The sequence below is a fragment of the Salmo salar genome, chromosome ssa12 (genome assembly GCF_905237065.1).
Source record: "Salmo salar chromosome ssa12, Ssal_v3.1, whole genome shotgun sequence".
In the NCBI taxonomy this organism is placed as follows: domain Eukaryota; kingdom Metazoa; phylum Chordata; class Actinopteri; order Salmoniformes; family Salmonidae; genus Salmo; species Salmo salar.
The window spans coordinates 94,279,956-94,305,816 of NC_059453.1; the positions used below are offsets into that span (position 1 = coordinate 94,279,956).

At 44.9% G+C, this 25,861-nt stretch overlaps 1 protein-coding gene across 1 annotated transcript in view; it reads left to right on the forward strand.

Annotated features, from left to right (window-relative positions):
- Positions 1–25,861, forward strand: part of ssuh2.1 (ssu-2 homolog, tandem duplicate 1) — a 56,024-nt gene that overhangs the window by 18,062 nt on the left and 12,101 nt on the right. Inside the window, exon 4 of the mRNA XM_014134074.2 lies at positions 22,656–22,785. Within this exon, the coding sequence (XP_013989549.1) occupies positions 22,656–22,785 (130 nt within the window). The remainder of the gene's footprint in view (positions 1–22,655; positions 22,786–25,861) is intronic.

Genomic DNA, 25,861 nt, shown 5'->3' on the forward strand with positions numbered 1-25,861 from the left:
GCTACTACACCCAGACTACAGTACTACTACACCCCAGACTACAGTACTATACTGCTACTACACCCCAGACTACAGTACTACTACACCCCAGACTACAGTACTATACTGCTACTACACCCCACACTACAGTACTACTACACCCCAGACTACAGTACTACTACACCCCACACTACAGTACTACTACACCCCACACTACAGTACTACTACACCCCACACTACAGTACTACTACACCCCACACTACAGTACTACTACACCCCACATTACAGTACTACTACACCCCAGACTACAGTACTACTACACCCCACACTACAGTACTATACTGCTACTACACCCCAAACGACAGTACTACTACACCCCAGACTACAGTACTACTACACCCCAGACTACAGTACTACTACACCCCAGACTACAGTACTACTACACCCCACACTACAGTACTACAACACCCCAAACTACAGTACTACTACACCCCAGACTACAGTACTACTACACCCCACACTACAGTACTACTACACCCCAAACTACAGTAGTACTACACCCCACACTACAGTACTACTACACCCCACACTACAGTACTACTACACCCCAAACTACAGTACTACTACACCCCACACTACAGTACTACTACACCCCAGACTACAGTACTACATACATGCTACTACACCCCACACTACAGTGCTACTACACCCCAGACTACAGTGCTACTACATCCCACACTACAGTACTACTACATCCCACACTACAGTACTACTACACCCCACACTACAGTACTACTACACCCCACACTACAGTACTACTACATCCCACACTACAGTACTACTACACCCCAGACTACAGTACTACTACATCCCACACTACAGTACTACTACAACCCAGACTACAGTACTACTACACCCCCAGACTACAGTAGTACTACACCCCACACTACAGTACTACTACATCCCAGACTACAGTACTACTACACCCCAGACTACAGTACTACTACACCCCCAGACTACATTAGTACTACACCCCAGACTACAGTACTATACTGCTACTACACCCAGACTACAGTACTACTACACCCCGGACTACAGTACTATACTGCTACTACACCCCCAGACTACAGATACTGCTACTACACCCCAGACTACAGTACTATACTGCTACTACACCCCACACTACAGTACTACTACACCCCAGACTACAGTACTACTACACCCCACAAGACTACAGTACTACTACACCCCACACTACAGTACTACTACACCCCACACTACAGTAGTACTACACCCCACACTACAGTAGTACTACACCCCAGACTACAGTACTATACTGCTACTACACCCCAGACTACAGTACTACTACACCCCACACTACAGTACTACTACACCCCAGACTACAGTACTACTACACCCCAGACTACAGTACTACTACACCCCACACTACAGTACTACTACACCCAGACTACAGTACTATACTGCTACTACACCCGAAACTACAGTACTACTACACCCCACATTACAGTACTACTACACCCCACACTACAGTACTACTACACCCCAGACTACAGTACTACTACACCCCAGACTACAGTACTACTACACCCCAGACTACAGTACTACTACACCCCACACTACAGTACTATACTGCTACTACACCCCCAAACTACAGTACTACTACACCCCAGACTACAGTAGTACTACACCCCACACTACATTACTACTACACCCCAAACTACAGTAGCACTACACCCCACACTACAGTACTACTACACCCCACACTACAGTACTACTACACCCCACACTACAGTACTACTACATCCCACACTACAGTACTACTACACCCCACACTACAGTACTACTACACCCCACACTACAGTAGTACTACACCCCACACTACAGTAGTACTACACCCCAGACTACAGTACTATACTGCTACTACACCCCAGACTACAGTACTACTACACCCCACACTACAGTACTACTACACCCCAGACTACAGTACTACTACACCCCAGACTACAGTACTACTACACCCCACACTACAGTACTACTACACCCCAGACTACAGTACTATACTGCTACTACACCCGAAACTACAGTACTACTACACCCCACACTACAGTACTACTACACCCCAGACTACAGTACTATACTGCTACTACACCCAAAACTACAGTACTACTACACCCCACACTACAGTACTACAACACCCCAGACTACAGTACTATACTGCTACTACACCCCAAACTACAGTACTACTACACCCCAGACTACAGTACGACTACACCCCAAACTACAGTACTACTACACCCCACACTACAGTACTACAACACCCCAGACTACAGTACGACTACACCCCACACTACAGTACTACTACACCCCACACTACAGTACTACTACACCCCACACTACAGTACTACTACACCCCCACACTACAGTACTACTACACCCCAGACTACAGTACTACTACACCCCAGACTACAGTACTACTACACCCCCGGACTACAGTACTATACTGCTACTACACCCCAAACTACAGTACTACTACACCCCACACTACAGTACTACTACACCCCAGACTACAGTACTACTACACCCCAGACTACAGTACTACTACACCCCACACTACAGTACTACTACACCCCACACTACAGTACTACTACACCCCACACTACAGTAGTACTACACCCCACACTACAGTACTACTACACCCCACACTACAGTACTACTACACCCCAAACTACAGTAGTACTACACCCCACACTACAGTACTACTACAGCCCAAACTACAGTAGTACTACACCCCCAGACTACAGTACTACTACACCCCAGTCTACAGTACTACTACACCCCAGACTACAGTACTACTACACCCCCAGACTACAGTACTACTACACCCCAGACTACAGTACTACTACACCCCACACTACAGTACTACTACACCCCACACTACAGTACTACTACACCCCACACTACAGTACTACTACACCCCACACTACAGTACTACTACACCCCACACTACAGTAGTACTACACCCCACACTACAGTACTACTACACCCCACACTACAGTACTACTACACCCCAAACTACAGTAGTACTACACCCCACACTACAGAACTACTACACCCCACACTACAGTACTACTACACCCCACACTACAGTACTACTACATCCCACACTACAGTACTACTACACCCCACACTACAGTACTACTACACCCCACACTACAGTAGTACTACACCCCACACTACAGTAGTACTACACCCCAGACTACAGTACTATACTGCTACTACACCCCAGACTACAGTACTACTACACCCCACACTACAGTACTACTACACCCCAGACTACAGTACTACTACACCCCAGACTACAGTACTACTACACCCCACACTACAGTACTACTACACCCCAGACTACAGTACTATACTGCTACTACACCCGAAACTACAGTACTACTACACCCCACACTACAGTACTACTACACCCCAGACTACAGTACTATACTGCTACTACACCCAAAACTACAGTACTACTACACCCCACACTACAGTACTACAACACCCCAGACTACAGTACTATACTGCTACTACACCCCCAAACTACAGTACTACTACACCCCAGACTACAGTACGACTACACCCCAAACTACAGTACTACTACACCCCACACTACAGTACTACAACACCCCAGACTACAGTACGACTACACCCCACACTACAGTACTACTACACCCCACACTACAGTACTACTACACCCCACACTACAGTACTACTACACCCCAGACTACAGTACTACTACACCCCAGACTACAGTACTACTACACCCCAGACTACAGTACTATACTGCTACTACACCCCAAACTACAGTACTACTACACCCCACACTACAGTACTACTACACCCCAGACTACAGTACTACTACACCCCAGACTACAGTACTACTACACCCCACACTACAGTACTACTACACCCCACACTACAGTAGTACTACACCCCACACTACAGTACTACTACACCCCACACTACAGTACTACTACACCCCCAAACTACAGTAGTACTACACCCCACACTACAGTACTACTACAGCCCAAACTACAGTAGTACTACACCCCCAGACTACAGTACTACTACACCCCAGTCTACAGTACTACTACACCCCAGACTACAGTACTACTACACCCCCAGACTACAGTACTACTACACCCCCAGACTACAGTACTACTACACCCCACACTACAGTACTACTACACCCCACACTACAGTACTACTACACCCCACACTACAGTACTACTACACCCCACACACTGCTACTACACCCCACACTACAGTAGTACTACACCCCACACTACAGTACTACTACACCCCACACTACAGTACTACTACACCCCCAAACTACGGTAGTACTACACCCCACACTACAGAACTACTACAGCCCAAACTACAGTAGTACTACACCCCAGACTACAGTAGTACTACACCCCCAAACTACAGTAGTACTACACTACAGTACTACTACACCCCACACTACAGTACTACTACACCCCACACTACAGTACTACTACACCCCCAGACTACAGTACTACTACACCCCCAGACTACAGTACTACTACACCCCACACTACAGTAGTACTACACCCCAGACTACAGAACTACTACACCACACACTACAGTAGTACTACACCCCAGACTACAGTACTACTACACTCCAGACTACAGTACTACTTCACCCCAGACTACAGTACTACTACACCCCAGACTACAGTAGTACTACACCCCAGACTACAGTACTACTACAACCCAGACTACAGTAGTACGACACCCCAGACTACAGTACTACTACACCCCAGACTACAGTACTACTTCACCCCAGACTACAGTACTACTACACCCCAGACTACAGTACTACTACACCCCAGACTACAGTAGTACTACACACTACAGTACTACTACAGCCCAAACTACAGTAGTACTACACCCCAGACTACAGTACTACTACACCCCAGACTACAGTACTACTACACCCCAGACTACAGTACTACTACACCCCAGACTACAGTACTACTACACCCCACACTACAGTACTACTACACCCCAGACTACAGTACTACTACACCCCAGACTACAGTACTACTACACCCAACACTACAGTAGTACTACACCCAACACTACAGTACTACTACACCCCACACTACAGTACTACTACACCCCAAACTACAGTAGTACTACACCCCACACTACAGAACTACTACAGCCCAAACTACAGTAGTACTACACCCCAGACTACAGTAGTACTACACCCCAAACTACAGTAGTACTACACCCCAGACTACAGTACTACTACACCCCACACTACAGTACTACTACACCCCACACTACAGTAATAATACACCCCAGACTACAGTACTACTACACCCCAGACTACAGTACTACTACACCCCACACTACAGTAGTACTGCACCCCAGACTACAGTACTACTACACTCCAGACTACAGTACTACTTCACCCCAGACTACAGTACTACTACACCCCAGACTACAGTAGTACTACACCCCAGACTACAGTACTACTACACCCCAGACTACAGTAAGACTACACCACAGACTACAGTACTACTACACTCCAGACTACAGTACTACTACACCCCACACTACAGTAGTACTACACCCCAGACTACAGTACTACTACACTCCAGACTACAGTACTACTACACTCCAGACTACAGTACTACTACACCCCAGACTACAGTACTACTACACCCCAGACTACAGTACTACTACAACCCAGACTACAGTACTACTACAACCCAGACTACAGTACTACTACACCCCAGACTACAGTAGTACTACACCCCACACTACAGTACTACTACATCCCAGACTACAGTACCACTACACCCCAGACTACAGTACTACTACACCCCAAACTACATTAGTACTACACCCCAGACTACAGTACTATACTGCTACTACACCCAGACTACAGTACTACTACACCCCCAGACTACAGTACTATGCTATATCTACACCCCAGACTACAGTACTACTACACCCCAGACTACAGTACTATACTGCTACTACACCCCACACTACAGTACTACTACACCCCAGACTACAGTACTACTACACCCCACACTACAGTACTACTACACCCCAGACTACAGTACTACTACACCCCACCCTACAGTACTAATACACCCCACACTACAGTACTACTACACCCCACACTACAGTAGTACTACACCCCACACTACAGTAGTACTACACCCCAGACTACAGTACTATACTGCTACTACACCCCAGACTACAGTACTACTACACCCCACACTACAGTACTACTACACCCCAGACTACAGTACTACTACACCCCCAGACTACAGTACTACTACACCCCACACTACAGTACTACTACACCCCAGACTACAGTACTATACTGCTACTACACCCGAAACTACAGTACTACTACACCCCACATTACAGTACTACTACACCCCACACTACAGTACTACTACACCCCAGACTACAGTACTACTACACCCCAGACTACAGTACTACTACACCCCAGACTACAGTACTACTACACCCCACACTACAGTACTATACTGCTACTACACCCCAAACTACAGTACTACTACACCCCAGACTACAGTAGTACTACACCCCACACTACATTACTACTACACCCCAAACTACAGTAGCACTACACCCCACACTACAGTACTACTACACCCCACACTACAGTACTACTACACCCCACACTACAGTACTACTACATCCCACACTACAGTACTACTACACCCCACACTACAGTACTACTACACCCCACACTACAGTAGTACTACACCCCACACTACAGTAGTACTACACCCCAGACTACAGTACTATACTGCTACTACACCCCAGACTACAGTACTACTACACCCCACACTACAGTACTACTACACCCCAGACTACAGTACTACTACACCCCAGACTACAGTACTACTACACCCCACACTACAGTACTACTACACCCCAGACTACAGTACTATACTGCTACTACACCCGAAACTACAGTACTACTACACCCCACACTACAGTACTATACTGCTACTACACCCAAAACTACAGTACTACTACACCCCACACTACAGTACTACAACACCCCAGACTACAGTACTATACTGCTACTACACCCCAAACTACAGTACTACTACACCCCAGACTACAGTACGACTACACCCCCAAACTACAGTACTACTACACCCCCACACTACAGTACTACAACACCCCAGACTACAGTACGACTACACCCCACACTACAGTACTACTACACCCCACACTACAGTACTACTACACCCCACACTACAGTACTACTACACCCCAGACTACAGTACTACTACACCCCAGACTACAGTACTATACTGCTACTACACCCCACACTACAGTACTACTACACCCCACACTACAGTACTACTACACCCCAGACTACAGTACTACTACACCCCAGACTACAGTACTACTACACCCCAGACTACAGTACTACTACACCCCACACTACAGTACTACTACACCCCACACTACAGTACTACTACACCCCACACTACAGTAGTACTACACCCCACACTACAGTACTACTACACCCCACACTACAGTACTACTACACCCCAAACTACAGTAGTACTACACCCCACACTACAGTACTACTACAGCCCAAACTACAGTAGTACTACACCCCGGACTACAGTACTACTACACCCCAGTCTACAGTACTACTACACCCCAGACTACAGTACTACTACACCCCAGACTACAGTACTACTACACCCCAGACTACAGTACTACTACACCCCACACTACAGTACTACTACACCCCACACTACAGTACTACTACACCCCACACTACAGTACTACTACACCCCACACTACAGTACTACTACACCCCAAACTACAGTAGTACTACAGCCACACACAGAAGCAAACTACAGTAGTACTACACCCCAGACTACAGTAGTACTACACCCCAAACTACAGTAGTACTACACTACAGTACTACTACACCCCACACTACAGTACTACTACACCCCACACTACAGTACTACTACACCCCAGACTACAGTACTACTACACCCCAGACTACAGTACTACTACACCCCACACTACAGTAGTACTACACCCCACCCTACAGTACTACTACACCCCACACTACAGTACTACTACACCCCACACTACAGTAGTACTACACCCCACACTACAGTAGTACTACACCCCAGACTACAGTACTATACTGCTACTACACCCCAGACTACAGTACTACTACACCCCACACTACAGTACTACTACACCCCAGACTACAGTACTACTACACCCCAGACTACAGTACTACTACACCCCACACTACAGTACTACTACACCCCAGACTACAGTACTATACTGCTACTACACCCGAAACTACAGTACTACTACACCCCACATTACAGTACTACTACACCCCACACTACAGTACTACTACACCCCAGACTACAGTACTACTACACCCCAGACTACAGTACTACTACACCCCACACTACAGTACTATATGCTGCTACTACACCCCAAACTACAGTACTACTACACCCCAGACTACAGTAGTACTACACCCCACACTACAGTACCACTACACCCCACACTACAGTACTACTACACCCCACACTACAGTACTACTACACCCCACACTACAGTACTACTACACCCCACACTACAGTACTACTACACCCCACACTACAGTACTACTACACCCCACACTACAGTAGTACTACACCCCACACTACAGTAGTACTACACCCCAGACTACAGTACTATACTGCTACTACACCCCAGACTACAGTACTACTACACCCCACACTACAGTACTACTACACCCCGGACTACAGTACTACTACACCCCAGACTACAGTACTACTACACCCCACACTACAGTACTACTACACCCCCAGACTACAGTACTATACTGCTACTACACCCCACACTACAGTACTACTACACCCCAGACTACAGTACTATACTGCTACTACACCCAAAACTACAGTACTACTACACCCCACACTACAGTACTACAACACCCCAGACTACAGTACTATACTGCTACTACACCCCCAAACTACAGTACTACTACACCCCAGACTACAGTACGACTACACCCCCAAACTACAGTACTACTACACCCCACACTACAGTACTACAACACCCCAGACTACAGTACGACTACACCCCACACTACAGTACTACTACACCCCACACTACAGTACTACTACACCCCACACTACAGTACTACTACACCCCAGACTACAGTACTACTACACCCCAGACTACAGTACTACTACACCCCAGACTACAGTACTATACTGCTACTACACCCCAAACTACAGTACTACTACACCCCACACTACAGTACTACTACACCCCAGACTACAGTACTACTACACCCCAGACTACAGTACTACTACACCCCACACTACAGTACTACTACACCCCACACTACAGTACTACTACACCCCACACTACAGTACTACTACACCCCACACTACAGTACTACTACACCCCAAACTACAGTAGTACTACACCCCCAGACTACAGTACTACTACACCCCAGACTACAGTACTACTACACCCCACACTACAGTACTACTACACCCCACACTACAGTACTACTACACCCCACACTACAGTACTACTACACCCCCACACTACAGTACTACTACACCCCACACTACAGTAGTACTACACCCCACACTACAGTACTACTACACCCCACACTACAGTACTACTACACCCCAAACTACAGTAGTACTACACCCCACACTACAGAACTATTACAGCCCAAACTACAGTAGTACTACACCCCAGACTACAGTAGTACTACACCCCAAACTACAGTAGTACTACACTACAGTACTACTACACCCCACACTACAGTACTACTACACCCCACACTACAGTACTACTACACCCCAGACTACAGTACTACTACACCCCAGACTACAGTACTACTACACCCCACACTACAGTAGTACTACACCCCAGACTACAGAACTACTACACCACACACTACAGTAGTACTACACCCCAGACTACAGTACTACTACACTCCAGACTACAGTACTACTTCACCCCAGACTACAGTACTACTACACCCCAGACTACAGTAGTACTACACCCCAGACTACAGTACTACTACAACCCAGACTACAGTAGTACGACACCCCAGACTACAGTACTACTACACCCCAGACTACAGTACTACTTCACCCCAGACTACAGTACTACTACACCCCAGACTACAGTACTACTACACCCCAAGTGACTACAGTAGTACTACAGACCCCAGAACTACAGTAGTACTACACCCCAGACTACAGTACTACTACACCCCAGACTACAGTACTACTACACCCCAGAGTACAGTACTACTACACCCCCAGACTACAGTACTACTACACCCCACACTACAGTACTACTACACCCCACACTACAGTACTACTACACCCCACACTACAGTAGTACTACACCCCACACTACAGTACTACTACACCCCACACTACAGTACTACTACACCCCAAACTACAGTAGTACTACACCCCACACTACAGTACTACTACAGCCCAAACTACAGTAGTACTACACCCCAGACTACAGTACTACTACACCCCAGTCTACAGTACTACTACACCCCAGACTACAGTACTACTACACCCCAGACTACAGTACTACTACACCCCAGACTACAGTACTACTACACCCCACACTACAGTACTACTACACCCCACACTACAGTACTACTACACCCCACACTACAGTACTACTACACCCCACACTACAGTAGTACTACACCCCACACTACAGTACTACTACACCCCACACTACAGTACTACTACACCCCAAACTACAGTAGTACTACACCCCACACTACAGAACTACTACAGCCCAAACTACAGTAGTACTACACCCCAGACTACAGTAGTACTACACCCCCAAACTACAGTAGTACTACACTACAGTACTACTACACCCCACACTACAGTACTACTACACCCCACACTACAGTACTACTACACCCCAGACTACAGTACTACTACACCCCAGACTACAGTACTACTACACCCCACACTACAGTAGTACTACACCCCAGACTACAGAACTACTACACCACACACTACAGTAGTACTACACCCCAGACTACAGTACTACTACACTCCAGACTACAGTACTACTTCACCCCAGACTACAGTACTACTACACCCCAGACTACAGTAGTACTACACCCCAGACTACAGTACTACTACAACCCAGACTACAGTAGTACGACACCCCAGACTACAGTACTACTACACCCCAGACTACAGTACTACTTCACCCCAGACTACAGTACTACTACACCCCAGACTACAGTACTACTACACCCCAGACTACAGTAGTACTACAGCACTACTACGCCCAAACTACAGTAGTACTACACCCCAGACTACAGTACTACTACACCCCAGACTACAGTACTACTACACCCCAGACTACAGTACTACTACACCCCAGACTACAGTACTACTACACCCCACACTACAGTACTACTACACCCCAGACTACAGTACTACTACACCCCAGACTACAGTACTACTACACCCCACACTACAGTAGTACTACACCCCACACTACAGTACTACTACACCCCAGACTACAGTAGTACTACACCCCACACTACAGAACTACTACAGCCCAAACTACGGTAGTACTACACCCCCAGACTACAGTAGTACTACACCCCAAACTACAGTAGTACTACACCCCAGACTACAGTACTACTACACCCCACACTACAGTACTACTACACCCCACACTACAGTAATAATACACCCCAGACTACAGTACTACTACACCCCAGACTACAGTACTACTACACCCCACACTACAGTAGTACTGCACCCCAGACTACAGTACTACTACACTCCAGACTACAGTACTACTACACCCCAGACTACAGTACTACTACACCCCAGACTACAGTAGTACTACACCCCAGACTACAGTGCTACTACACCCCAGACTACAGTAAGCTACTACACCACAGACTACAGTACTACTACACCCCAGACTACAGTACTACTACACCCCACACTACAGTACTACTACACCCCAGACTACAGTACTACTACACTCCAGACTACAGTACTACTACACCCCAGACTACAGTACTACTACACCCCAGACTACAGTACTACTACAACCCAGACTACAGTACTACTACAACCCAGACTACAGTACTACTACACCCCAGACTACAGTAGTACTACACCCCACACTACAGTACTACTACATCCCAGACTACAGTACTACTACACCCCAGACTACAGTACTACTACACCCCAAACTACATTAGTACTACACCCCAGACTACAGTACTATACTGCTACTACACCCAGACTACAGTACTACTACACCCCAGACTACAGTACTATACTGCTACTACACCCCAGACTACAGTACTACTACACCCCAGACTACAGTACTATACTGCTACTACACCCCACACTACAGTACTACTACACCCCAGACTACAGTACTACTACACCCCACACTACAGTACTACTACACCCCAGACTACAGTACTACTACACCCCACCCTACAGTACTACTACACCCCACACTACAGTACTACTACACCCCACACTACAGTAGTACTACACCCCACACTACAGTAGTACTACACCCCAGACTACAGTACTATACTGCTACTACACCCCAGACTACAGTACTACTACACCCCACACTACAGTACTACTACACCCCAGACTACAGTACTACTACACCCCAGACTACAGTACTACTACACCCCACACTACAGTACTACTACACCCCAGACTACAGTACTATACTGCTACTACACCCGAAACTACAGTACTACTACACCCCACATTACAGTACTACTACACCCCACACTACAGTACTACTACACCCCAGACTACAGTACTACTACACCCCAGACTACAGTACTACTACACCCCAGACTACAGTACTACTACACCCCACACTACAGTACTATACTGCTACTACACCCCAAACTACAGTACTACTACACCCCAGACTACAGTAGTACTACACCCCACACTACATTACTACTACACCCCAAACTACAGTAGCACTACACCCCACACTACAGTACTACTACACCCCACACTACAGTACTACTACACCCCACACTACAGTACTACTACATCCCACACTACAGTACTACTACACCCCACACTACAGTACTACTACACCCCACACTACAGTAGTACTACACCCCACACTACAGTAGTGCTACACCCCAGACTACAGTACTATACTGCTACTACACCCCAGACTACAGTACTACTACACCCCACACTACAGTACTACTACACCCCAGACTACAGTACTACTACACCCCAGACTACAGTACTACTACACCCCACACTACAGTACTAATACACCCCAGACTACAGTACTATACTGCTACTACACCCGAAACTACAGTACTACTACACCCCACACTACAGTACTATACTGCTACTACACCCAAAACTACAGTACTACTACACCCCACACTACAGTACTACAACACCCCAGACTACAGTACTATACTGCTACTACACCCCAAACTACAGTACTACTACACCCCAGACTACAGTACGACTACACCCCAAACTACAGTACTACTACACCCCACACTACAGTACTACAACACCCCAGACTACAGTACGACTACACCCCACACTACAGTACTACTACACCCCACACTACAGTACTACTACACCCCACACTACAGTACTACTACACCCCAGACTACAGTACTACTACACCCCAGACTACAGTACTACTACACCCCAGACTACAGTACTATACTGCTACTACACCCCAAACTACAGTACTACTACACCCCACACTACAGTACTACTACACCCCAGACTACAGTACTACTACACCCCAGACTACAGTACTACTACACCCCACACTACAGTACTACTACACCCCACACTACAGTACTACTACACCCCACACTACAGTAGTACTACACCCCACACTACAGTACTACTACACCCCACACTACAGTACTACTACACCCCAAACTACAGTAGTACTACACCCCACACTACAGTACTACTACAGCCCAAACTACAGTAGTACTACACCCCAGACTACAGTACTACTACACCCCAGTCTACAGTACTACTACACCCCAGACTACAGTACTACTACACCCCAGACTACAGTACTACTACACCCCAGACTACAGTACTACTACACCCCACACTACAGTACTACTACACCCCACACTACAGTACTACTACACCCCACAATACAGTACTACTACACCCCACACTACAGTACTACTACACCCCACACTACAGTAGTACTACACCCCACACTACAGTACTACTACACCCCACACTACAGTACTACTACACCCCAAACTACAGTAGTACTACACCCCACACTACAGAACTACTACAGCCCAAACTACAGTAGTACTACACCCCAGACTACAGTAGTACTACACCCCAAACTACAGTAGTACTACACTACAGTACTACTACACCCCACACTACAGTACTACTACACCCCACACTACAGTACTACTACACCCCAGACTACAGTACTACTACACCCCAGACTACAGTACTACTACACCCCACACTACAGTAGTACTACACCCCACCCTACAGTACTACTACACCCCACACTACAGTACTACTACACCCCACACTACAGTAGTACTACACCCCACACTACAGTAGTACTACACCCCAGACTACAGTATGCTACTACACCCCAGACTACAGTACTACTACACCCCACACTACAGTACTACTACACCCCAGACTACAGTAGTACTACACCCCAGACTACAGTACTACTACACCCCAGACTACAGTACTACTACACCCCAGACTACAGTACTACTGCTACTACCCCAGACTACAGTACTACTACACCCCACATTACAGTACTACTACACCCCACACTACAGTACTACTACACCCCAGACTACAGTACTACTACACCCCCAGACTACAGTACTACTACACCCCAGACTACAGTACTACTACACCCCACACTACAGTGCTATCTGCTACACCCCAGACTACAGTACTACTACACCCCAGACTACAGTAGTACTACACCCCACACTACAGTACTACTACACCCCAGACTACAGTAGCACTACACCCCACACTACAGTAGTACTACACCCCACACTACAGTACTACTACACCCCACACTACAGTACTACTACATCCCACACTACAGTACTACTACACCCCACACTACAGTACTACTACACCCCACACTACAGTAGTACTACACCCCACACTACAGTAGTACTACACCCCCAGACTACAGTACTATACTGCTACTACACCCCAGACTACAGTACTACTACACCCCACACTACAGTACTACTACACCCCAGACTACAGTACTACTACACCCCAGACTACAGTACTACTACACCCCACACTACAGTACTACTACACCCCAGACTACAGTACTATGCTGCTACTACACCCGAAACTACAGTACTACTACACCCCACACTACAGTACTACTACACCCCAGACTACAGTACTACTGCTACACACCCAAGACTACAGTACTACTACACCCCACACTACAGTACTACTACACCCCAGACTACAGTACTATTCTACACACCCCAGACTACAGTAGTACTACACCCCAGACTACAGTACTACTACACCCCAGACTACAGTACTACTACACCCCACACTACAGTACTACTACACCCCAGACTACAGTATACTACACCCCAGACTACAGTACTACTACACCCCAGACTACAGTACTACTACACCCCACACTACAGTACTACTACACCCCAGACTACAGTACTACTACACCCCAGACTACAGTACTACTACACCCCCAGACTACAGTACTACTACACCCCAGACTACAGTACTACTACACCCCAGACTACAGTACTACTACACCCCAGACTACAGTACTACTACACCCCAGACTACAGTACTACTACACCCCAGACTACAGTACTACTACACCCCACACTACAGTAGTACTACACCCCACACTACAGTACTACTACACCCCAGACTACAGTAGTACTACACCCCAGACTACAGTACTACTACACCCCAGACTACAGTACTACTACACCCCAGACTACAGTACTACTACACCCCAGACTACAGTACTACTACACCCCAGACTACAGTACTACTACACCCCAGACTACAGTAGTACTACACCCCAGACTACAGTACTACTACACCCCACACTACAGTACTACTACACCCCAGACTACAGTAGTACTACACCCCAGACTACAGTACTACTACACCCCAGACTACAGTACTACTACACCCCAAACTACAGTAGTACTACACCCCAGACTACAGTAGTACTACACCCCAGACTACAGTAGTACTACACCCCAGACTACAGTACTACTACACCCCACACTACAGTACTACTACACCCCACACTACAGTAGTACTACACCCCAGACTACAGTACTACTACACCCCACACTACAGTAGTACTACACCCCAGACTACAGTACTACTACACCCCAGACTACAGTAGTACTACACCCCAGACTACAGTACTACTACACCCCAGACTACAGTACTACTACACCCCAGACTACAGTAGTACTACACCCCAGACTACAGTAGTACTACACCCCAGACTACAGTAGCTACTACACCCCAGACTACAGTACTACTACACCCCAGACTACAGTACTACTACACCCCAGACTACAGTACTACTACACCCCAGACTACAGTACTACTACACCCCAGACTACAGTACTACTACACCCCAGACTACAGTACTACTACACCCCAGACTACAGTACTACTACACCCCAGACTACAGTACTACTACACCCCAGACTACAGTACTACTACACCCCACACTACAGTACTACTACACCCCAGACTACAGTAGTACTACACCCCAGACTACAGTACTACTACACCCACACTACAGTAGTACTACACCCCACACTACAGTACTACTACACCCCACACTACAGTACTACTACACCCCACACTACAGTAGTACTACACCCCACACTACAGAACTACTACAGCCCAAACTACAGTAGTACTACACCCCAGACTACAGTAGTACTACACCCCAAACTACAGTAGTACTACACCCCAGACTACAGTACTACTACACCCCACACTACAGTACTACTACACCCCACACTACAGTAATAATACACCCCAGACTACAGTACTACTACACCCCAGACTACAGTACTACTACACCCCACACTACAGTAGTACTGCACCCCAGACTACAGTACTACTACACTCCAGACTACAGTACTACTTCACCCCAGACTACAGTACTACTACACCCCAGACTACAGTAGTACTACACCCCAGACTACAGTACTACTACACCCCAGACTACAGTAGGACTACACCCCAGACTACAGTAGTACTACACCCCACACTACAGTACTACTACACCCCAGACTACAGTAGTACTACACCCCAGACTACAGTAGTACTACACCCCAGACTACAGTAGTACTACACCCCAGACTACAGTACTACTACACCCGACCAGAGTACTACACCCCAGACTACAGTACTATATGCTCCTACACCCCAGACTACAGTACTACTACACCCCAGACTACAGTACTATACTGCTACTACACCCCAGACTACAGTAGTACTACACCCCAGACTACAGTAGTACTACACCCCAGACTACAGTAGTACTACACCCCAGACTACAGTACTACTACACCCCAGACTACAGTACTACTACACCCCAGACTACAGTACTATACTGCTCCTACACCCCAGACTACAGTACTACTACACCCCAGACTACAGTAGTACTACACCCCAGACTACAGTACTACTACACCCCAGACTACAGTACTACTACACCCCAGACTACTGTACTACTACACCCCAAACTACAGTAGTACTACACCCCAGACTACAGTACTACTACACCCCAGACTACAGTACTACTACACCCCAAACTACAGTAGTACTACACCCCAGACTACTGTACTACTACACCCCAAACTACAGTACTACTACACCCCAGACTACAGTAGTACTACACCCCAGACTACAGTACTACTACACCCCAGACTACAGTACTACTACACCCCAGACTACAGTACTACTACACCCCAGACTACAGTAGTACTACACCCCAGACTACAGTACTACTACACCCCAGACTACAGTACTACTACACCCCAGACTACAGTACTATACTGCTCCTACACCCCAGACTACACTACTACTACACCCCAAACTACAGTAGTACTACTACACCCCAAACTACAGTAGTACTACACCCCAGACTACAGTAGTACTACACCCCAGACTACCGTACTACTACACCCCAGACTACAGTACTACTACACCCCAGACTACAGTAGTACTACACCCCAGACTACAGTAGTACTACACCCCAGACTACAGTAGTGCTACACCCCACACTACAGTAGTACTACACCCCACACTACAGTACTACTACACCCCAAACTACAGTACTACTACACCCCAAACTACAGTAGTACTACTACACCCCAAACTACAGTAGTACTACACCCCAGACTACAGTAGTACTACACCCCAGACTACAGTACTACTACACCCCAGACTACAGTACTACTACACCCCAGACTACAGTACTACTACACCCCAGACTACAGTACTACTACACCCCAGACTACAGTAGTACTACACCCCAGACTACAGTACTACTACACCCCAAACTACAGTACTACTACACCCCAGACTACAGTACTACTACACCCCAAACTACAGTAGTACTACACCCCAGACTACAGTAGTACTACACCCCAGACTACAGTAGTACTACACCCCAGACTACAGTACTACTACACCCCAAACTACAGTACTACTGCACCCCACACTACAGTACTACTACACCCCAGACTACAGTACTTTACTGCTCCTACACCCCAGACTACAGTACTACTACACCCCAGACTACAGTACTATACTGCTCCTACACCCCAGACTACAGTAGTACTACACCCCAGACTACAATAGTACTACACCCCAGACTACAGTACTACTACACCCCAGACTACAGTACTACTACACCCCAGACTACAGTACTATACTGCTCCTACACCCCAGACTACAGTACTACTACACCCCAGACTACAGTAGTACTACACCCCAGACTACAGTAGTACTACACCCCAGACTACAGTACTACTACACCCCAGACTACAGTACTACTACACCCCCAGACTACAGTAGTACTACACCCCAGACTACAGTACTACTACACCCCCAGACTACAGTACTACTACACCCCAAACGACAATAGTACTACACCCCAGACTACAGTACTACTACACCCCAAACTACAGTACTACTACACCCCAGACTACAGTAGTACTACACCCCAGACTACAGTACTACTACACCCCAGACTACAGTAGTACTACACCCCAGACTACAGTACTACTACACCCCAGACTACAGTAGTACTACACCCCAGACTACAGTAGTACTACACCCCAGACTACCGTACTACTACACCCCAGACTACAGTAGTACTACACCCCAGACTACAGTACTACTACACCCCAGACTACAGTACTACTACACCCCAGACTACAGTACTATACTGCTCCTACACCCCAGACTACATTACTGTACTGCTACTACACCCCAGACTACCTTGATAAAGATTAGCAAAAAAAACTGTGTAAACTAAAAATACAAATATTGAGTTATTGTATACAATTATTGTATACATACAGAATCTTTCCAGATCCTTGATATCCTTCGTCTGCACAGGTTTTCAATGGGATTGAAGTCCGGAGACTAAGATGGGCATTGCAAAATGTTAATTTCGTTGTCAATTAACCATTTCTTTGTGGATTTTGATGTGTGTTCGTGGTTATTGTCTTGCTGGAAGATCCACTTGCGGCCAAGTTTCAGCTTCCTGGCAGACGCAACCAGGTTTCGGCCTAAAATGTCCTGGTACGTTGGACCTTAACAAGGGCCCCAGGACCAGTGGAAGGAAAATTGTCCAGTAACATCAAAGATCCACCACCATATTTTACAGTAGTGACGAGGTTCTTTTCTAAATATGCATCCTTCTTTCGACGCCAAACCCACCACTGGTGTGCTTGGCCACAGAGGTCTATTTTCAATGTCATCTGACCATAGCATCGGTTCCAATCCAAGAGCTAATGTTGTTTAGCAAACTCCAGGCATTTACAGTAGATTGCGAAAGTATTCACCCGCTTGGCATTTTTCCTATTTTGTTGCATTACAACCTGTAATTTAAATCGATTTTTATTTGGATTTCATGTAATGGACATACACAAAATAGTCCAAATTGGTGAAGTGAAATGAAAAAAATAACTTAAATAACAAAAATAAAAAACAGAAAAGTGGTGCGTGCATATGTATTCACCCCCTTGCTATGAAGCCCCTAAATAAGATCTGGTGCAACCAATTACCTTCAGAAGTTAAATACTTATTTCAATAAAGTGCACCTGTGTGCAATCTAAGTGACACATGATCTGTCACATGATCTCAGTGTATATATATACACCTGTTCTGAAAGGCCCCAGAGTATGCAACACCACTAAGCAAGGGGCAAGCGGCACCATGAAGACCAAGGAGCTCTCCAAACAGGTCCGGGACAAAGTTGTGGAGAAGTACAGATCAGGGTTGGGTTACAAAAACATATCGGAAACTTTTAATATCCCACGGAGCACCATTAAATCCATTCTAAAAAAATGGAAACAATATGGCACCACAACAAACCTGCCAAGAGAGGGCCACCCACCAAAACTCACAGACCAGGCAAGGAGGGCATTAATCAGAGAGGCAACAAAGAGACCAAAGATAACCCTGAAAGATCAGCAAAGCTCCACAGCGGAGATTGGAGTATCTGTCCTTAGGACCACTTTAAGCCGTACACTCCACAGAGCTGGGCTTTACAGAAGAGTGGCCAGAAAAAAGCCATTGCTAAAGAAAAAAATAAGCAAACACGTTTGTTCGCTAAAAGGCATGTGGGAGACTCCCCAAACATATGGAAGAAGGTACTCTGGTTAGATGAGACTAAAATGTAGCTTTTTGGCCATCAAGGAAAATGCTATGTCTGGCGCAAACTCAACACCTCTCATCACCCCGAGAACACCATCCCCACAGTGAAGCATGGTGGTGGCAGCATCATGCTGTGGGTATGTTTTTCATCGGCAGGGACTGGGAAACTGGTCAGAATTAAAGGAATGATGGATGGTGCTAAATACAGGGATATTCTTGAGGAAAACCTAGAGATTTGAGACTGGGATGGAGGTTCACCTTCCAGCAGGACAATTACCCTAAGCATACTGATAAAGCAACACTCGAGTGGTTTAAGGGGAAACATTTAAATGTCTTGGAATGGCCTAGACAAAGCCCAGACCTCAATCCAATTGAGAATCTGTGGTATGACTTAAACATTGCTGTACACCAGCAGAACCCATCCAACTTGAAGGAGCTGGAGCAGTTTTGCCTTGAAGAAAGGGCAACAATCCCAATGGCTAGATGTGCCAAGCTTATAGAGACATACCCCAAGAGACTTGCAGCTGTAATTGCTGCAAAAGGTGGCTCTACAAAGTATTGACTTTGGCGGGGTGAATAGTTATGCACACAATTTTTTTTTTTTTTGGTCTTATTTCTTGTTTGTTTCACAAGGAAAATCATTTGGATCTTCAAGGTGGTAGGCATGTTGTGTAAATCAAATGATACAAACCCCCCAACAATCTATTTTAATTGCAGGTTGTAAGGCAACAAAATAGGAAAAATGCCAAGGGGTGAATAGTTTCGCAACCCACTGTATGTTGGGGAGGCTTCCATTAAAGAACCCCCTCTGTATTATGTTAGACAGGTAACTCTTTATCCACAATATAGCAGGGGGTGTAAAGCCATAACACATACGTTTTTCCAGCAGCATACTATGATCTATAATGTCAAAAGCCGCATGGAAGTCTAACAAAACAGCCCCCACAATATTTTTATCGTCTCAATCTGATCTGATTATTTCTGACCAATGACTAGTCATCTTTTATTTGCATATGCATCCTCGTACATTGAAGAGGGAAGCGGGGTAGGCTCAAGAACTTGAACAATCCTGTCCGCCAATCAGGGTTGTGTATGTAAATATAGAAACATTTGTATCAACACGCCCATACGATCAGACTGAGCATTTCAACAGCAAGAGGCGGTCCAGGGAAATAAACACAGAGTGATTTATTAGACATACAGTGATGATTTAAAAAAAGACTGCATGGTGGCTTTAAGCTGAGATACATTTTTAAAAAGTAGAATTCCAGTAAAATGTTCTTTGTTTTGATTTATTATGAGGGGTGCCAATAATTTTGACCCATATCTTTTTTAGAAAAAAAAACATTACTTGTTAATAAAAATGTATTTATTTGAGCAATTGTATAATATATACTTTTTAATTTGTTTGAGCATACAATATATCTCTGTATTTGTATTATTTATTTTATACAGTATTTGTTTTCTCATCTTTATCAAGGGTGCCAATACTTTTGGACCTGACTGTATGTATTCTACAGGGTGCCAATACTTTTGGACCTGACTGTATATATTCTACAGGGTGCCTCAAGTGTCAGAGAGTGTGGCTAGGGAAGCTCTCCTGAATTTTGTGGGCTCCAAGTGGTCCAAAAGCAGCAAGCCTGCCAGAAACCTGACCTTCAAGGAGTTACAACCTATCACAATGTATCGGGTAAGTCTGCTAACTAGCCCTTCATACTAGACCTCCCGTGTAGTATCTTTTATGAAACCTCTTGTTGGAAATATCTCTAATGAAACCTCTTGTTGGTAATATCTCTAATGAAACCTCTTGTTGGTAATATCTCTAATGAAACCTCCTGTTGGTAGTGTCTCGCATGAAACCTCTAGTTGGTAGTGTCTCGTATGAAACCTCTTGTTGGTAGTGTCTCGCATGAAACCTCTAGTTGGTAGTGTCTCGTATGAAACCTCAAGTTGGTAGTGTCTCGTATGAAACCTCTAGTTGGTAGTGTCTCGTATGAAATCTCTTGTTGGTAGTATCGTTTGGAGACAAATACTGAGTCCAGATAGGTAGTGTCTCTTTTTTATTTTATTAAATATCTGAAACATACAATATACTTGCAGTGAAGCCACTCAACAACTACACCATACCAGTCATCCAACAGATTCCCATTCAGAGCGACACACAGAAGCATCCAGGGTCAATGCCCTGCTCAAGGGCATGTTGACAGATCTCCCACCAGGCCAAAAAATGTGAACCCGAACCCTCCAAGATCCCCCCCCCCGGCCCCCACAGTTCCCCAATAGCTGTCCCTCAACCATTCGAGACCCCTCCCACAGCCCCTACCCAGAATAAAAATTAAAATTAGAAATACAAATAAATCCATTCGCCACCCCCAAGAACCCCCCCAATGCACCAACAACCATGAACTAAAGAGAAAAATGGAAGAGACAGAAGAAAACATGTATGTGTTTATTTGAATGAGAGTGTGTATGTGTGTGTGTGTATATACATGTGTACAAGCACCTACAGGTATTTTATCAACCAGCACATTTGAGTTGAGCCATAATATTTGTTGTAATATTTGTTCTATTTCTTCAGGGGGATGAAATTGAAATTGTAACCAGCTTTGCAATGCTTGTTTGAAAAAGAGAGATACTTTGAAAAAAGTATCATTTTCTATTACTCGAAAATGAGGCATGGCAATCTACACAAAGGCAAAAAGGCCATTTTTAAACAATGGATGAGCTTTTCTTAGTAATCTGCTTGAGAACCATTTAGGGTTCAAGTAAAACCTTTGAATAAGTGAAGCTTTTAGAGAGAGGTTTAGTGTTTATATTTAATAATCTCAACCCACCCTATTCATTGTATAGATAGGCACCCTTTATTTTGTCTGGTTTAGCTTCCCAGATAAAGCTAAATATTTTTTGCTCATATGATTTGAAAAACAAATCATCAGGAGTAGGCAGCGCCTTAAGTAAGTGAGTTAACTGAGATATGACTAAGGAGTTAATCAGGGCAATTTTTCCATAAATACAGGTATTTACCTCTCCATGGTTGCAGGATCTTGTCTATTTTTACAAGTTTTCTATTGAAATTCATTGTGGAGAGCTTATTTATATATATTTTTTATATGAATACCAAGTATGTCTACTTCACCATCAGACCATTTTATAGGTAAACTGCAGGGTAATTTGAAAGTTGTATATTTTAAAGATCCAAAACGTAATATTGTACACTTCTCATAATTAAGTTTTAGTCCAGAGAGTACAGTAAAGTTATCTAGATCTTCAATGAGACATTTCAGGGATCTAGCTTTCGACTTAATATAAAACTTGAGTCATCGGCATACATGGACACCTTTGTTTTTAAGCCTTGGATTTCTAATCCTCTAATGTTGTTATTGGATCTGATTTTAGTAGCTAGCATTTCGATGGCGACAGAGGACACCCATGTTTATCTCCTCTTGACAATTCAAAACTCTCTCTCAGAAGTAGCCGTTATTTACTATATTACACCTGGGGTTGCTATACATTATTCTTTTACCCATTTTATAAGAGAATCACCGAAATTGAAATGAAATCCAGTCTTATATGTTTCATGATGTTCTATTATTTCTGGTAGTTGTCGTATATTATCTCCAATGTATCGTCCATGTAAAAAACCTGTCTGATCAGGATGAACAATACCTGGTAAAACCCTTTTTAATTCTGAGTGCATTTTGCTAGTATTTTTGCATCATAACATTGAAGTGAAAGGGGCCTCCAGTTTTTTTTAGATAGACTGGGTCTTTTATATTTGCCATCTGGGTCTTGTTTTAATAACAGAGTAATCAGACCTTCCTGCTGAGTACCTGACAGACTACCATTTCTATAGGAGTAGTTAAAACAATCTAACAATGGAGCTTTTAGTATATCAACAATTCTTGATATACATCTACCGGTATGCCATCAAGCCCTGGGGTTTTTCCCGGACTGAAAGGATTTAATAGCCTCAAGTTCTTTGTCTGTATTTCGGCCATCGCACTAATCTTTCTGTACATTTGTTAATTTTACATTTTTTATATTATTTGGAAAGAATTCCTCACCGTAATCTTCATTCAGTGGGAGAGGATGAGACGGAAAATAGAACGTCTGCCTAAAATAATTAGGAGAATCATAGATGACTTCGTCTTCAGTAACAAGTTTCTGCAAAATCTTTTTGTTAGCGTTCTTGTATTGGAGATTTAGGAAGAATTTTGTGCATTTTTCTCCACGTTCCATCCAGTTTGCTTTATTTTTGTAATAGATTACAATGGATCGTTCTTGAATAAGTTCCTGAAGTTCTTTTTGTTTCACCTCTAACTTATTTTGTATCTCTGTAGTATCGTTTTTATTGCTATCTACCTGTACTATTAGTTCATGGATTTCCCTTGTTAGTCTTGTCTCTTTAGCCAGAAACTGCTTTTTTATTATTGAAGAATATTGAATTGAATGACCTCTGAAGGTACATTTTAAAGGTATCCCGAACAATAAGGGGATTTGCTGAACCTATATTATACTGGAAAAATTCAGTTATACATGATTTTGTCTTAGTTAAAAATAAGTTGTCCTCCAGTAAACTTTGATTAAATTTCCAATATCCCCGTCCACGTGGAAAATTTATAAGAGTTTTGTGAATTCCAATTAGATGATGATCCGATCGCATTCTGTCTCCTATTAAAACTTTTTTAACCTTTGATGCAAGAGAGAAAGAGAAGAAACAGTCAAGATGACTAGCTTGAGTAAGTCTCCTCCTTGTATATCTCAGT